The sequence below is a fragment of the Sinohyriopsis cumingii genome, chromosome 6, assembly GCF_028554795.1.
Source record: "Sinohyriopsis cumingii isolate HCF-2022 chromosome 6, ASM2855479v2, whole genome shotgun sequence".
Classification (NCBI taxonomy): domain Eukaryota; kingdom Metazoa; phylum Mollusca; class Bivalvia; order Unionida; family Unionidae; genus Sinohyriopsis; species Sinohyriopsis cumingii.
Genome location: NC_142966.1, coordinates 167,566,350 through 167,580,778, shown reverse-complemented (window position 1 = coordinate 167,580,778; position 14,429 = coordinate 167,566,350). Strand labels below are relative to the sequence as shown.

The 14,429-nt window shown below is 32.9% G+C and overlaps 1 protein-coding gene across 2 annotated transcripts in view; it reads right to left on the bottom strand.

Annotated features, from left to right (window-relative positions):
* Positions 1-1,790: 1,790 nt before the first annotated feature.
* LOC149798492 (uncharacterized) overlaps positions 1,791-14,429 on the bottom strand; it is a 28,268-nt gene continuing 15,629 nt past the window's right edge. The window contains exons 1-3 of one of the 2 annotated variants that reach the window (XM_089963690.1): positions 10,723-10,904; positions 9,465-9,592; positions 1,791-7,706 (exon numbers count right to left, since the gene is read on the bottom strand). In XM_089963690.1, coding sequence (XP_089819816.1) covers positions 5,534-7,693 — 2,160 coding nt within the window. In that variant the 5' untranslated portion in view covers positions 7,694-7,706; positions 9,465-9,592; positions 10,723-10,904 and the 3' untranslated portion in view covers positions 1,791-5,533. Of the gene's footprint in view, positions 7,707-9,464; positions 9,593-10,722; positions 10,905-14,429 lie in introns of those variants that run through there. The other variant, XM_089963692.1, reaches the window with a different exon arrangement.

The window sequence follows — 14,429 nt, the reverse complement described above, 5'->3', positions numbered from 1 at the left end:
ATATACCAAACTCGTGAAAATGTTTTTACTCACAGATTGTGTATTGTCCATTATTTTACTCCTGTGCAAATAAACAGCAGTGTGGGTGGTACCAACTGCTCTTCTATGGGTCGCACTCCCCCCCCCCCCCGCAATTGCCACGAAAGATACCTCAGTCGTAACAAAACGGTGGAATCACCCTCACTGCAACTATATTGATACAAACACGTTCTGTTGAACTACACTTTGTTCAAGTTCTACCAAGTAAACACCAAGGGAAACAATCAGATTTCTTAGAATGTTACATAACTAGCTTTATTTGGGAATATTATTTCACAAGTTGGTAATAATTTAGATTCAAGTTTTTATATTGTTTTTAATAACCTGTATATTTTTGAAACGTGAACAATGCTCATTGATATTACATACGGGGTGCTCATGTTTCCATACTCCAAGCATTTTTGTGCTTTGGCTCACAGGAACTTTTTATACACCTGTAAATCAATTCGCTCAACAAATTTTATATGACAAGCAACCATAAACTTCACTACAATAAACTGAAAGAGGAACTATCAATTTGCCACATTAAACTATAATTGTTTAGGTGCAAGATAACTACATTTATGACATTATTCATTTTAAAGTCACTTTTCTGAGCTTTCCCCTGTAGAAATAATTGATTCATTGAAAACGATTCCCCATATGTAAAACTGATTGCTAAATAAGAATGCTTACTTACCATCTACTCAGTTTCTTCATTGTTTTATATCTTAAAAATGCGAGAGTTCTATGTAAGATAACCACCAACCTTTCATAATGCTAAAATGTATGACCTAGATGCATTTATCTTCATTTTGAAAGTAACACAGTACTCGAATCGAAAAAAATAAACCTTCGTATAATTCAAGTGGGCAATTCTGCACAAATAATAATACCATCCACATACAACATCACAACTTTAAATAAATTTACATTTAAGCCACCTCGATTATTGTGCATTAATTCTCTTTCAATGTCATTTACGAAAGGAGAAAAATATCAAGGGACAGACATTCAGCAGTTTTATAAAAGGTATACTTCTATAAGCATTAATAAGTTGATTTTAATATTTTGCGCACGATTGGACAGACGATAACACTGATTATAATATCTGCGGAATTTCATCGACAATCAAATTTTCGCTAACTTGATGCGCAATTTTTTTCTCACAATATAATTAAAAGCCTTTGTAAAATCAATTAAAGTCGAGGACTTGTTTCTTTTTTAGGTTTTGTACACGGGTATTAAAGCCAAAACGTTTATAATCAAGAAACCTTGCTTTAAATAAAAGCGAAACTACATAATTTTCTAAATAACCAAATTGAAGAGTTAAATGAATTAGACAATGATCATACAAGATAGTTGGTTCATGAATATAAAAATTATTTTCTGTAATAAACAATGTTTAAAACGCAAAAGCATAGCATACAAAAATCTTATCTTCTATAAAATAATAATGTATGCATGCCTAAACTTTGATCACGCCCAATACGCCAGTTTATGATATGAAAGCCTGTCTGTTTACGTGATTCTAACATTATGGTAAGGCGATCATTGGTGTTCTCTACAGCTGCACAATTCTGCATGAAGCTCGTAATAGTTAGTACATCTGTGTGCACAATTCTGCATCTGGTACATACTCGTTTGTAACAGCCAATTACAGAATTGTTTCATGTAAAATCAGTTTTATTCTCTTTCTATGCAATTCAATACATCATCGTCTTTACTATAAAACATACCTGTAACATACAAATTGTACATGAACAAAGCAATGCCGATTGATTACGTTTATTTACTGCTCAATACAAATTTAAATGTTAAAAATGTTCTGCCCAAAAATCGGAAAATGTATCAGGATATGTTTACATAAGGCGTAAAATCTCAAGCGTTTCGAATATATGTTTAAGTTGAATACATTTAGGACAATTTGTCCTTCATGTAATTAACGCTTGTACATTTAGTCATGCGCATCACAGTCTCACCTTCTCTGAGCACTCTAATCACCATATAAGCAAGAATAGATTTGGTACCAAAACGGTATCGAGTAACATTCTACATGCAACATCAAAACTCTATGTAGAAACTGTCCCAACGACATTCTTCCATGGGATCAATTTTATATACAGAAAACTAGTTCGGCTGAAGACATGTTTCAGCAGTCTCATTTGATGGTGGAGAAATGATTTCTTTATTTTTACAGTTGTTTACATTTTTGATATAATGAAACACCTGTAGTTGATCAAATTTCAACTACTTGTTCCTTTCTGGAATTCGCCAACTACCATGTTTCCATCCATAATTAGTCTGACAAAGGAAACTATTTGTACATTCGCTCAGGGCTTTTGAGTTTATATTGTGCCATAATCCTTCTTGCATCACGAATTTCCATGGGCATGTCATAATTGTAAGATAAAAGCATCACTTTCAAAATACAAACTCGACTCATAATCTTCGCAGCTGAAATGACGACAATTAATTATAATGAATCTAGTCCGGGTAAGATGACCAAAACTTGTGGTTTCTTGTAGAATACGTGCCAGTCTAATCCAGATAGGACCTACATGTATATTTGATACAATCATGTGCAGTATTGCAAAATATCAGGCTCTTACGCCAACAACAAGCCCGCACGTCAAAAAATATATAACAGTGCCCGATATGACAGCGTTTTCATATAAGAAATTTTGAAATCATTATTACACAATTAACCTTCCGAACCATTCTGTATATTTTACATGGCTAGTTTGGATTTTTTTGTCTTGATGTCAATATTTGTACTCAATGAAAAGCTTATAACTTTTACTGATACAGTAAACCATTGTTATATTCAAACTTTTCTTGACCTATCTGACCTCCAATGGTTTTCCTCTTAACATTTCAAGCTAACAATGCTGCCCAATATGTCGCAATTTTACTGAATGTACGAACGTAATTTTCAAAACTGGGATCGTCGATACAAAAATACAAATATATATATATATATATATATATATATATATATATATATATATATATATATATATATATATATATATACAAAGTACCATAACAAAACAATTTAACATAGCAATGAAAATAATTTACCATTAAGATATTGCATATTAATTTATGAACTTTCACGATTAATAGCAGATCACAAAACTGAGTTCTAATGTATTATTGAACAGAGCAAGAAATACAATTTATGTCAGCAATGCATATCAACATAAACATTTATCTTCGCAATGAAGAATGCATTTTATCAAAGCAACTGCACGTCCTTATTGAAATAAAATATGCAGAAATATTAATTATATTTCTTACCACCTCAAGATCTAAGACTGATGTCGTAAGTCATGGCTGACTAAATCTTGGTCTAGCATTAAACGTGAATAAATCCAACCGTTCTTTTATCAAAAGGTTTATGAAAAAAGGATTATTTAAAGAATGCAATACAAATATGAGTATAACTGTGTTGGCTTTGAATAGTTGAAATCAAAATCAAAATTGATTTATAATATCCAGTTAGGTACAGTATATTTAAACACTGAAATAGGGATAGATTAAAATATGAAACAACATTGTGACTATGGAGTTATGCACACAAATACACATGAATACTTAGTAGCTAATGTTTAAATTAAGTGAATTCTGTATTTCAAGAGAAATTCATTCTTTCTTTCATTATCTCCTTTGTATTGTCAAAATGTAAATTGCCGATTCAAGCAATCTAAGTAGGCAAAATATATTTATCCTAAACTTCAGAGAAGATGAATTTAAAGACTACATAATACACGTAATTTAAATAGATGTTTTTTAAATTTATCAAATAGAAATAGAAAAAGCCGAGTTCACACATGTTTCCTAAGAATTATATGCACGATGTGATATTGCGCTTTCATTTTGTACTTAGATTTATAATATATATCAAAATTCCTGCTTGAATATAAAATAAAGATATTTTAACTGTTTTAAAATAATAAAATCTAGTAAATACTGAAACTTTGTTAATAAATAAATATACATATATCAAGAATTTTAAATAAAGATAAACATAAACGATAGCTCAGTATAAATTAAGAACAATTTAAAGCATCATAGCAACCAGATTAGTACATATTTCATCGGTCTTCTGACATTGATGGGATTATAACATAGCTTTCGAAATAGTGTGAAAAATCTCCAAAAGGTTGCTAGATATCTGCGCTTAAATTAAGATTGATCGATTTAATTCATTGAACTATTTCTCAATTTGCGAGGACGACATTTCGTAATAAAGTCTCTAGCAGAATCTTTTAGGAATAGTATTTTCTTAATTATACATCTTTAAAATTAAGAACTGAGTAATTGGTTTTTAAATGCGCTTTTATGAAATTATTTCATATAAATTGCTTACCAAGGAAGTCACGTTTTAAAGCTTTAATAATGTAAGTAAAATTGTGAGATTATTGCTTAAGCATATTGTTATGAGATTATGCTCTTGAAATAAGTCTAACAGGAAAGTGAGAAAACCAACAAGTTTTGTAAAATTTAACAAATATATTTATCTCCCTAAAATACAAATTAAAACCGAGAAAAACAGCTTACGAGTTTGCGAATTAAATCCCAAAATATTCCAAGAATCAAAGACACAAAGTCCTGAATAAAATTCAATAAAGGTCCAGAGACAATATCCATTCTGAAGTATAAGACGTGTCTGTGGTACCTATGGAAGTGTTGATGTGTCAACAGTCTTTTGTCGAATCACAGAAATATAATTGCAGGTTTGAGTATACTATACATTCCAGTGACTGTCACTATCCATGAATTTTATCAAAGCACTCTTGTGCTTTCAGAGACAATAATCACTTCAATTCATTAATTTGTAGAAAATAAAATTCAGCCCAAACTGGTCACAATATAATACAACTTGAAAGTACTAGATGTTAAAGCACTTATGACCAAGTCCTCACAATCACAAGATTAAATAGGTCTCTACTTGATCTCAGGTTATAATTAGCATTTCTAAAAACAAAATTACCTAATGGAAAGTAACCTTCCATAATGATCTTGATGTTTACAAAATCAAAACGACAACCTGTCAAACTCCACTTCCAAAAGTCCAAAAATCCTGACCCAAATAAATGTACTTACTTCTTCTGTTTATAAAGTTCTTGATATTAAGCCAATACACATAGAGAATAATTTAGCTATGTATTAGTTGTTGATATAAAATTAAATAAAAAATATAAAAACGTCAATCAGGTCAAGCAGAGATGTATTCAGTTTTGGAGAAGGTCAAGTCCAGCATGCAATGTTACGATAGCATGTAATGAAATAATTTTTTGTAAAGCTAACAAACACATTCTTGAATATAAATAACAATACCATGATGTGTGATACTAGACAAAGACCATTGCTGTTGTGATCGTTTTTGTGAATAATAGGTGAATATAAATTGTACTCTCTACCACGCCAAAAAAAAAAAAAAAACGTCTATAGTTAAATGTGAACTGAATAGGTTAAGTTCTATTCTTCTGATTTCCGTGATCATTGTTTATGGAGAATCTTGATTTAATAAAGCCCGCTGAAAGAATTTATGCAACCACTTTTTCTTGTCCTCTTGAAATAGTTTGCCTAACGGGAGATGAGGTACATAACTCAAACGATCTGGAATTACACTCAGATCAGACGCAGTGATAACCATCAAAGACTTCTCTGTCTTATGCTTTATTTGTACTAACTGAGCTATTTCCATAGAGACTTGAAAAACTCGGGATTCGAAATCATCGTTCTTCAGATCATTTTCATCAAAGAGAATGGCAAGTACAGAACTTTGAAGCATATTCTCCTCCAGGCTGCTGAATCTTAATCTTCCAGGCATTGCATCAAAACAGGTGGTAGTATCCAGGCTACTCCAATTAGTAATACATTCTTGTACACTCTGTGCTAATTCTTGATTGTGTTCATTGGCAAGGAGGAATACGTGCAACCGCTCTTGCGGAATGGATCTGTTATCGTTCGGAAAACGGATGTCAAATGCGAACATAGATCTTCTTCTAGCTAAAAGAACATCGCCTTTCTCCAGAGCATATGTTGCTCCATCTATATTTGCTTCGATGGCAAACTTTTTCATTTCTTCCGGCAAAGTATTAGATACCAACATTTCGTTCAATAGGAAAAGACCTTCATTGAACTGACGCATTTTGATCAGTCTTCGAGCCATTTCTGGCTGTTGTACTGAACTCATTTCCGTTTTCTCAATTTCTCTACGTAACTTGTCTGCTCTGTCCTTCTTGCCCACCAAGTCATTCATAATTATTTCTTCAAGTATGGACTCTGGAGTCTTACGTTCTTTTGATAACAGTTCCAGCATTGCATATACAGCATGTTTCAGTTGTTCATTTCGTTTATGACTCTCCGTTCTTACATCAAAACTCAGTTCAATTGCCGACCAAAGTAATTTCTTAGCTTGTGTAATAGATTCAGCATCGGTTGACGAACGATAAAGGCACTTTGCATGACATGTTTCGCACACAATTTTTGTTTTCCAGTCCAATTCTTCTTGTTGTGGATCGGTTAGTTCAAGCGATCTGTATACTTTTTTAAATTCTTCTATTGCTTCCGTATATTTCCGCATTTGCATTAGAAGCTTACCCTTGTCCCCCATTGCTGAAATACAGCCAGCTGCAATAGCAGAATCGAACAATTGTAAGATTTCTTGACTCTCATTATTATCGGGAATGGGTTTTCCTTTTAGGTTTTTCTTCATTTGATTGTGCAGTATCCTAGCAAGTAAAGTGAAAGCCCTTGGCGATTCTTTAACTTTTATCGTCTGGAATAGTATGTTTTTGCTCAAGTCAGTTTGGTTTTGTATATTGCAATGGTTTGCATATTGCTCTAGCACGGGGATGTCCAAAATATTATTATCCTGTAATAATTTCATTGCCTTGGAAAACATCTCAGTCGCTTCTTCTATTAGGCCACACTTGGCCATATGTTTTCCGGCATCCTTCGTCAAAGTAGCTAGGTTACCTAACTCAGCCCAGGCTCTAGCTTTGAATCGAATATTCTCATCTTGTTTTGCTACCTGAGACAATAATGAAGCTGCACATTTAATGGTATCCTCATATCTTGTATCATCAGGAATTACATCTCTGTGCAACAATCGATTTTTTATTAATCCACAACCGTACTGCCACAGAAACAGTGGTAATTTATCTGAACATTCGACATCATTTAGAACGTTTTCGTAGATAGATTCTGCCCTTGCGTAATACAACAAGCCAAATCTAGCATACGAATATGCCATTTCTGACTTTGCTACAGCAAGCTTTACTTGATCTGTAAAAAGTACATCAACATGTTGAAGTATTTGCTCAACGCTCTTCAAATCTTCAGAATTACCATCCTCCCGATATAATATCCATGCCTGATTTCCAAGAGCGACAATGCTTTCGGGATCAATTTTCAAAGCCATTTCGTTACATTGTTTTGCTTCTTCTACATTTCTAAGACGGTAATGCAGATACGTCATCAAATTGTAGTATCTTTTCTTCTCCTCCGGATGATCGTATTCATCACATTCATATTCACATTTAAACTTTATCACAAATATTTTCGCTTTTCTTTGCGTTAAGTTGTTTATTTGTAAATTGAACGAGCATTGTAGGTTTCGTAACTTTTGCAGTAGAGTATATTTATTATTTGCTGTCATCTTCAGTACCGATCTGTAAAAGAAAAATTAATAAACAGTTTCAACAACAATTATGACAGAATATTAAGTTTTGCATCGATTAGTGTCATAATATCATCTTCATTATAATGGTTATAAAGGAGATAAGTTCGTTATTTATGGAGCCCATGGCTGTAGTGTAAAGAGAAACCGTGCACAAATGTCTCACGTATATAAAATGGGATTTAACACCAATTTATTTGTCTTCGATATTCATTAAAATAATTCAGAAATATTTAACTTTCTGTCACTTGAATTTATTAAGCAAACATTGGGTTTTTTAAAACCATGTTTAACATTTAAACAATCGGTTTATCCCTTTAATACACCAGCTATTCGAGTTGTATGATTGTTTACTACGGGGAGGCGGGGGACATTAAAATCATATGTAATCAGTGGGCATGGGGTGAACAATAAAGGTATCTGTGACGTGGAAATATTTTACATCAATCTTTGTGCTGTATAAACACTTATTTAAGCATTTCATCTAATAATATTTATTATTAGCAATGATATCGGTCACCCAGTTTAGGATCGTCGGAATTACCTCCCGTTTTCTTGGTTGTTCCTGATAGCAGCGAATTATCACAAATGTCGATTCAGTTCTTACTATTTGAATACAACACTAAATGGCAGTCTCTTTTTAAAATGCGACACAGCGACCAATAAAAGTACGTATACTCTCATGCTTAGTCTTGATACTGTTGGAAATGAACATGAAAGTTTGTGATTTACTAAGGATAATTATGTTCTATTTATGACGTGTGTGTCTATGATGGGAAGGTCCATATGCCACCATAGCAACCAAAAGAATGCTGTCAATTAAATAAATCCAGCTTTCTTGTAAAACTGACATATATTATTCGATCTAATACAAAGACAAGATATAACTCGATACAAAATACTTTTGTGTTTTATAGATGTCCTTGAATACACTTTGTTAGATTTCTGTAGTAGTTATTTTATTTTGTTTATTATTTAATTAGTATATATTACAAATTATATACAGTGAAACATAGTGTTTCTTATTATTGAACATTGCCTCTAAATACTTTCACATGATGTGATAAGATATTATTTATGCTAGAAAATGAATTACTGGAATTTCCAAGAGAAATAATAATAATTCACTTGAGTGGAACAACGAAAATACTTTTCACTGTCCCTGCAAAAGACATCTATAACACAATGACCAATAAAGAAATGTACGATAATTTAGACGCTTGGGGGTTATTGGATAATATGGTCGTCTCGCATGCAGGCAAATATATATATATATATATATATATATATATATCCACAGGTTACTGCTTTTGTATGGGAAAATAAGATAGAGTTTTTTTCCTCGGATGGATGGTGCACGAACTGTAGGAGTGAAGTATTCATCCGAGAAAAAGAGTTCATATTTTCCAATAGAAAATGCGGTAATCATTATATTACATACGCATTTATTAATCTACATAAATCTTTATCATAAACAATACACTACAAGAAACAAAGTGATTTAATTAATGCTTTTCAAAAATTAAATACACAACCGTAGATTCATCAGCACACAAAGTCAATATTCATGCGCTCATAACATCAACCAGCGACCTTTAAACTTCGTCGCGCGCTAGATAGTAGCTTAAATAATAATGGTCGTTTGGGTTTATTTAAAACTGAAATAAAAAGTAATATTGTGGATGAATGCGCATTGCAACAACTTTTCCATTTGGTTTGAATGGATTCTTTTTATGTTGATAAAACTCACTTTTACTTGTCTGGCCATGATGGACTGGATTATTGAGTCAGTTCAGTTCAGGTTTCAGTTGGAAATGCACTCGAAAGTCCAGTATAGTTTCATTGTGTATCAGGATTTGCTGGACGTGTCATTGGGAACTAATAAAGTACATTCAAGATGACTAAATGTAAGTATATTTATTACCATTCTTATTACAAACTAAAGATAACATATACATATGCCCTGTCACTTGCTTCTCGCTCTTTTAAGGACCCCAGCTATGAACTGTATCATACACTGTGTCTTCTATCGCTAGCCTACCATTGTATCAAAATAATTACACGGGGAAATTTGGATAGCAGCTGTTGTGTGACAGTCCATTTAGCCAGCAGAAATAATACTTTTTCGTTGTCTTGGCTTATAAGCTCTGATGCTCTTAGTCTCCTACCAAAAACCTCATCTGCATTTTTCCTCGAATCTAGAATATTGACAGACGTGTAAAATTGTACGTCTATGATAGATGTGCGATATCTTTTGGCCTCAATATTCGTTTATATCCTATATTTTATAGACCATAGAGAGTAGTGGACATAGTCTGAACCATTCTATTTGCGCACAGATACGAATATGTTTTCTAAATAACTGTTTAAATGATCAAAACGGTCTTTACAATTACTGCGACTCTCATATTTGATGCTGACATTGCGAATATCACATTCATTTTTATGATTGTTTGAAAACTTTATTTTTGAATCAGTAAAATCGCCTACAGCGTTAACTTTATCAATATGCTTTCAAATGGATGAACCATCATATTTAATTCATTCACAAACAAATTTAGTGAATCAAAACCTACAGCTTTTACTCCACATGTGTACATTGTTTGCAATGTAGTTCCTAAGATACTATACTATCTTTAGGCGCACGTGTCGTACACGTGCATGAAATATGAAGGTGTTCAGTGTCGAAAGATACAGACGATTCAAACGATGTAATGTTAACGGAGACTAAACTGAATATATATATATATATATATATATATATATATATATATATATATATATATAAAATTGTGTGTGTGTTTGTGTATATGTGTGTGTTGTTTTACATTGAATTGGGAACTATATATATATATATATATATATATATATATATATATATATATGTACAGAGTAGAATATATATAGATACATTGATAGATAGAGAGGTACATAGATTGATACATATACAGATTCATAGACAGATTCTAGGTGGAACAGGGTTTACAAATTCAGAGTGGTGTAATGACCTCGCTTTTACAGATTACGGACACTTGGCCTCTGTCCGAGGGGACTCGAGTTTTGGTTCGGCAACGTTGCTTGTAGGAAAGCTTGCCAGTAGCTTTCTGTGTGTCGCTTGGTCTTCTCGGGTTCGTCATCCACAAAATATACTAGTCATCATTTAGAATCTACCCTATTCTGAAACTGGAGTTAAGCCCACATTATCAACCAACCAACCAACCAGCTGGAACACCGAAATCCTTATCCTGTATTACGTGACAGTAATCCCATCTCAGAATAGACGATATGCAATATTAATAATACAAAACACATTTATGTTAAATGGTTATTGACAACGAATAAGTAAAGAGAAATATATAAATATAAATGTCTGTTTGCCAGATGATATCACAAAAAAGCAGGTGGCAATAAATGTTTAATCTATTGCATGACGTCAGAAGAGTTGTCATTGTTAATGTGACATGTTATATCACTTCATAACTTATACTGAATCTATCAGATGGGTAAATGATTTAATAACAACTTTCTTCAACGCAGTGAATCATTTCCAGCTTTTGCGAACCTTGTCGTGAAAATATAGTAGCAGACTCAAGCTGAAGCAAAATTGTACAATTCAATAACCAGTTGCATTCACAAATATATTTGCTATAGAGTCGATAACCTAAAAAGCAACTCTCCTTCCAAACTAACATAAACTTTAACAATAACAACATCATGTCCCAGTAATGGAGCTCCGATGGAAATCCATTGTGATATCATATAGTTTACTCTGGTCCGGTCAGCTCGATTTGTTTAAGCGCCATATGCATTGATCTTAAAGAGAGTGCTTACGATGTTTTCACCAAAAATTGTGTCGATTCACTATGCATATTCACTACTGATGTAGAATGGATAAGGCAGAAGAAATATCATTCCACTTCTTGGATATTCGTATGAAGGGATGCTTTCTGGACGCAGAAATTGTACTAAATCTAGAGATGTTGCTAATTGTGAATGTAATATTCCGTCGCTGATATGCATTCATACAGCTCTGTTGATTCCCATATGAAGTGTTTTACGACCGGGTATTTGTACTATTTGATTTGGATGAATGCTGCGATTGGATAACTCTCTGTCAGTCAGGAGACAAACAGCTGTCGACATTACCCCTATGGGTTAACATTTAGACCATTCATGTCATGTGTGTGGGGGTGCAAGTCCATACAGTGTAGTAACATCAATGACAATGCTATGTCTGCATTACAATAAGTGTTCGGACGCTGATTAGACTCAGTAAGACACATTTTTACAAGAGGAAGGTTAATTGTCTCCTAATGAAACATTTTAAGAAAGGCAAAAGAGTATCTATAGTTAAGGCTGGTTAAACTTTAAGACTAGAATGTAGAAGTATTCAATAATTCAACGTTTAATCTAAAAGAACGATTATACACACATAGATAACCGCCTACTGCGATTTACGGTTTAAACGTTAAAATGACATATCGAAATTTAGAAGCAATATTTGTAATTTAACTAAGCAAGAAACAGTTTATTATAAGCTTAAATGACAACGGTTCAATATGTATCAAAATGTATAATTTTACGAAGTAAAGTCGAAGGAACTATAGGTCATTTTTCTGAGTTATTAAATCAGAGTTACTCTGCGACAAAAATCGAGACATTATAATTCCACTTGTTCCCATGTATGTTATCATATCAATGTTTTATATCACAACACATATATTTTTAACAGCAAATAAGTTTTTATTTCATTACCATCTTCACGTGGTACTAGATTATTTACCCACAGCCCACACCTTTCCTCGCTTACCAGGGTCATCAACTTACTTTGGGCATTGTCTAACATTTATCGTATTCGCTTTCTACAACTTTCTGTTTTCCATGACAAAAATAGTGCACATGTTTGTGCGATCCACTGCTTCATACATCACAAGATTATGATATTGTACAAAGATCCCCGTACAATTGAACTTGGCAGACAACTTGAAAAAAGTTGACATGAATTTAAAGAGTCAATAGTAAAGGTTTGGAAGAAAAAGAAAAGGATGAAAAATGAAACAAGAGTAATCGAAAAAGATCGACTGATGCAGACTGCAACAAACATTCTTTGCACACTATATCTGTGTTATGGTAATTTCTTTGGTGCTTGTAATTAATAAAGGCGTTTGTTTTCCAACGATATATGCTCAGGACATCGGTTTGTCTGTGATGAAAACCATACTTTTTACTTCTTTAATTATAAACTAATGTTATTTTCCGTCTTTTAATCGTCAATATCACGTCAGTGAAATATGAGTCATATTAAACGATATCTAAAACAAACCAACATTTTTAAGTGTCCTGATGGTTTATTTTACTAGACACCTATCAAATGAAAGTGTTTATGAAAACGGTATTTTAACGGTCTATTTTCTTGATCTCCTGCGGGATTTTGCGCGGATCCCACAACAGAAAAAATAAACCTGAACGATCTTTATTTTGCACACTAATCAATCTTTGACCCAGTTTGGCAACTCTAGGTATATACTTACTTGCCTGAGCAGCCAATATGATTATGCGGTATTAAATTTTAATTTTTCTCAAACACCCATATTGTACTTCCCTTTATTTCCTGTCTAAATTTGGTAAGCAAACTGACAACGACAGTATCACCTACATGTCTGCTTAGTATATTTAGTGATCTTGGTCTAATATAAATTAATTTAAACTCAGTTTGCCTTCACTCATAGACGATTCTCTACAAAAGTCTGAGAGCCATGTCTACCTGTGCTTTAGCAGAAACAAATCGTCAAAATTCTTTTACTGAAGATCTTCATCCAATATGTCTTGATGCCACCGAATACTTTATAGAGATCTTGTAATGCACTGTCGACAGATTTGTACTGATTTAAGTTTCTCTTTCAGAAATACTATCTGTCTTAATGTTTTATACAGACGATATATTCAAAATCAGGCTTGCAATATTAGGTGATCCATTTGTTTAGTAACTTAAACTTATGGAGGGAGAGTAACTATAGGGAATGTTATATATTCTATATGAACAAAAATATACAAATTAAATATGAAAAAAATATTAATTTAAATAGATATAAATGAATGTTAAAGCGATATGTACTCACACAATGAAATATATGATGAATATTTTAACAGTTAGGAAACAGGGAAACACTCCATGTGTCTAATACACACCTTTTCTTCGGAAACGTTATAACTCTGTCAGATGCAGCCTATGGAGAGGACGTCTCAAACGCAAATATGTCAGCTATCGTGATTGGCTAAGAACGGTTAGACCTTTATAATCTATATGTGCAAACTGCTTCCTTTATAGTGTTCAATTTGAAATCAAAATCAGATAATTGTATTAGTGAAGGAAACATTGTTTGATTGCCCAATAAACAGTAAATGTTCCAATTGGGATATTGAAATAAACACTAATAGGTCTGGACAAATGTACCTAAACAAGCCAATGCGAATTTGGTAGTTGTGGGGTCGGAATTTGCAACTAATGTATCGCTTGTTTCTGTAAGTTGAAAACACTGTACATGCTTGCCCGCTGTACTGTGGCAATTACTATGTTGCAAGTTACACTATTAATCAGTATTGCAGTCTCTTTTATACAAGCTTACTATTAAGCATCAACACATAAATACACATTACATGCTTATCTTCTTTGCATTTATTTCACTCGTAACATAGCTGGTCATAGGAATGCCAC